Raw genomic sequence first — 4,391 nt, forward strand, 5'->3', positions numbered from 1 at the left:
TACAACTAAATTACCAATTAACGCAATGTTCATATATTAAATAATGATGTTAAATTTAATAATCATAACTATAATTAAACTATATGTATTATAAATATTTTAATGCTATATGTGTGCTACGCAAATATAAGTGACCGGGATTGAATATCTGATTGTAAAATTTGTTAATGATTAAACGCAGTTTCCTAAATAATCGCACTTATTCGTTGTATACCTAATCATCCGAGATTCTATCCGTTTTGAATGTCAGCCAAACAAAAGGGAGGCTATTACGGCTGAATTAAATTCGCGAATACAAAAACGTGAATAACAAACATTCCAATTTCAATCTGTGACACTTTGTCAGTGCGCTCCTTATGGTTTTAACACTACACAAAAAGAAAAAATGATTTGACACTGGATCTTCTCGGGCGTCCTGCGCTTACATTTCCGCTTGCCTACATGTAATATTCCTTGGCTCTACCAAATAAATGATATTAACTTTTAATAATAATAAATTCGCGTAAATAAACGTTCATAATACTAAAACGATAAAATAAAATGACCAGCAATAATTAATACTACTCAATATCGCATATCAATATTCCTGTATATGTGTAACGCAAATACTTTTAATTATAATAAAAAAAAAGAATCGTAGACGGCTGCTGGAAAGCAACGGACGTCACAAGGTTCCGACTGTCTCCGTGGTCCTAACTACGTAATACATGTTTTGTATGGATAGTTACAATAATTTTTTCACAATGGCCGGTAAATCATGGTCCTGACCTTGCAAAACAACGTTTTAAAGGTATTGGAGCACGTTTTGCGTCCTTTTAAATAGTCCTGACCTTTGACAAATGCTGCCAAAAGGGGGAAAAGACACTTTTGCTCCGATTAAATGCCCGTGACCTTGAAGAAACATTTTTTAAAGATATTGGAGCACGTTTTGTGTCCTTTTAAATGGACCTGACCTTTGACAAATGCCGCCAAAAGGGAAAAAACACTTTTTGCTCCGATTAAATGCCCGTGACCTTGAAAAAACACTTTCCAGGTACACAACAATAGGTTTTATGCAATAACGTAATACAAAACCATAAAATGTAATAACAAGTGATAACTTGCAATAAAATGCAATCAAATGGAATAACAAGTAACAACATGCCAACAACGTAATAAAATGCAATACAATTCAAACAAATTCAATAGCATGCAGTAAAAATCTAATGAAATGCAATAAAATACATTAATGCAATACAATGCGATAAAATGCAATAACATTTAATACAATGCAATCCCATTTATGTGTTCGTAAACTCGGCGGAAAGCTATTTCGGAAAAGTACATACAATACTGTCGCTGCGTTGGGGTAAACAAGTCGTCGCCAGCGAGCCGTTTTGTTTACGACTCAAGTAAGCACTTCCTGTCTTATCGCCGAGTATCGTCCTTTTAAGCACATAAATAGGAGGATTGCTTTCGTCAAAGCGTGCTATAAAATGATATAAAAACTCTTGAAATTGATGAACGGTTCGGTAATTATTATTCGAAAAGTTTCTAGCAAAGATTTCGTAAAGATCTATCTAACCATGTCCTATTCGAATGAAGAAGCATATGATATGCTGTTAATTTTGGGTGAGTGTCGAGGTACGTTCAGTGGAGCTGAAAGATTATGGCGAGAGCGTTATCCTGATCGGACTCCTCACTCACGGAACGTTTTTTCACGTTTGGCTAAGAGAATCAGAACTAAAGGTGTCATTCAGCCTGAACATAACAAAAGTAGACAGATCCACCGTCCAATTAGGGATGAAAAAACGGCGGAAATTCTTGCATTGGTAGAGTTGAACCCTCATGATTCCGTGAGACGTCGAGAAAGAGATTCTGGCGTTAGTCGTGACATTATTTGGCGCATTATGAGAGCAAACAAGTTTCACCCTTACAGAATGTCTGTTCACCAAGCGTTGAAGTATGATGATTTTCAACAGAGACTTGCATTTTGCAATTGGATAAGACAGCAACCACCTGATTTTCACCTTAAAATTTTATTTTCTGACGAATGTACATTTAAAAGTAACGGATCTAATAATACTTGGAACTGTCGTTATTGGTCACAAGTTAATCCTCACTGGTTGAGAGAAATAGATCATCAACATGTGTGGAAAGTTAATGTTTGGTGTGGCATTATTGGAAGTCAGATCGTAGGTCCTATTTTCTTTGAAGAAAATCTAAACGCTGATAGATATTCAGCTTTGATAGAGACAGATCTTCCTATCTTACTAGAAATCTTCCTCTGCAATTGCGCTTGGACATGTGGTTTCAACAAGATGGATGCCCGTCGCATACATCGAGAGTTGTTCGTACAATACTAAACGCTATGTTTCCCAACAAATGGATAGGCAAATATGGTCCCATCAATTATCCGCCCCGATCACCGGACCTCACCGTTTTAGATTATTATTTTTGGGGAAGGATAAAAGATTTGGTGTACCATGAACGTCCGACTATAAGGGACAATATGATCCTTAGGATAAGTGAAGCAATTCGATCTTTAGGTGCTGATGAGATTCTTCGAGCAACTAATTCCTTCCAACGCAGAGTAGATATGTGCATCGCAGAAAACGGTGCTCACTTTGAACACTTTGCTTGAACAAACATACTCACTCACTCAGAAACGTTGTTAACCCGTTGGTGCATAATGTCCCGTATTTGGGACAGCTATTTCAGTTTTTTTTAAATGCTTTTACGTATTCATAATTGGTTTGTGTAACATAGTATTTGGTATCACTATGTTTATTAATTATTTTTCCGTTTTTTTGGCCGTACCACTGAAAACATTTTAAAAACATTACAATTTTTTAAATTAAGAAAAAACATGGAACTAGAAACTCGCCACGTCCTCGTCGTTAGTTCTGGATTATGTTAAGAGCGAGACTTTTTTATTTCAAAATGTAGTTTTTATTTCAAATACATGTCAAGGTCAATGGAGGCATTTTCAGAAAACATGTTTCAGACAAAAGTTGTTCCAATTAATTGGTAGAAGAAGATGATATAATAAAAAATGGGAGTTTCCATTTAAGATTTTAAAGTTGACCTTGAGACTTCCTGCATAACTGCTGTCAAGGTCAAATATGTATCACCATTTCATGTAATTGTTAAAGCCCTACAAATTTTGATTAAAACATTTTTATCTGTCACGCTCAGTTATCAAAATATTCGGCATGTACGGGTGGTCTCAGACACCCTGTATAAGAGAGGACATATATAAAAATAGTTATGGATTATATTGTCATGAGTATCCAATAAATATATTGATATAAAAGACAAAGACATTGCGTTTGTTTTACCCCCCCTTTTTTAAGGTTTAGGGTTAGCTTTAGGGTTAGCTTTAGGGTTAGGTTTATGGCAATCGGAGAGGCGAAACAAAATACTGGTTGCGTCTCACTGGAATGGGCGTTGGAGAGGCCCATTCTATTTCTAAAATGTAATAAATATGTTTATTACATTTAATATGTAATGAAAATGATTATTACATTTTATCACATTTTATTGCATTTCATTGTATAGTATTGAATTTTATTATATTATATTGCATTTTAATGTATCATTGCATTTTATTAGATTGTACTGCATGGTATTGCATTTTATTAGATTTTACTCCATGGGATTGCATTGTATTAAATGTTATTGCATTTTATCGCATTGTATTGCATTAATGTATTTTATTGCATTTCATTAGATTTTACTGCATGCTATTGAATTTGTTTGAATTGTATTGCATTTTATTACGTTTGTTGGCATGTTGTTACTTGTTATTCCATTTGATTGCATTTTATTGCAAGTTATCACTTGTTATTACATTTTATGGTTTTGTATTACGTTATTGCATAAAACCTATTGTTGTGTACCTGGAAAGTGTTTTTTCAAGGTCACGGGCATTTAATCGGAGCAAAAAGTGTTTTTTCCCTTTTGGCGGCATTTGTCAAAGGTCAGGTCCATTTAAAAGGACACAAAACGTGCTCCAATATCTTTAAAAAATGTTTCTTCAAGGTCACGGGCATTTAATCGGAGCAAAAGTGTCTTTTCCCCCTTTTGGCAGCATTTGTCAAAGGTCAGGACTATTTAAAAGGACGCAAAACGTGCTCCAATACCTTTAAAACGTTGTTTTGCAAGGTCAGGACCATGATTTACCGGCCCATTGTGAAAAAATTATTGTAACTATCCATACAAAACATGTATTACGTAGTTAGGACCACGGAGACAGTCGGAACCTTGTGACGTCCGTTGCTTTCCAGCAGCCGTCTACGATTCTTTTTTTTTATTATAATTAAAAGTATTTGCGTTACACATATACAGGAATATTGATATGGATATTGAGTAGTATTAATTATTGCTGGTCATTTTATTTTATCGTTTTG

The 4,391-nt window shown here is 34.8% G+C and overlaps 1 protein-coding gene across 1 annotated transcript; it reads left to right on the forward strand.

The window, feature by feature from the left end:
• The first annotated feature begins 1,565 nt into the window (after window positions 1–1,565).
• On the forward strand, window positions 1,566–2,345 carry LOC113563421. The gene has a single exon (XM_026975067.1). It carries the CDS (start codon window positions 1,566–1,568, stop codon window positions 2,343–2,345), a length of 780 nt encoding a protein of 259 aa, XP_026830868.1.
• Window positions 2,346–4,391: the final 2,046 nt, after the last annotated feature.

Source organism: Ooceraea biroi, chromosome 14 (genome assembly GCF_003672135.1).
Source record: "Ooceraea biroi isolate clonal line C1 chromosome 14, Obir_v5.4, whole genome shotgun sequence".
Classification (NCBI taxonomy): Eukaryota; Metazoa; Arthropoda; class Insecta; order Hymenoptera; family Formicidae; genus Ooceraea; species Ooceraea biroi.

What these genes read in the sequence shown, in the direction of transcription:
- LOC113563421 (XM_026975067.1), top strand. Translation starts at nt 1,566, where the DNA reads ATGTCCTATTCGAATGAAGAAGCATATGATATGCTGTTAATTTTGGGT.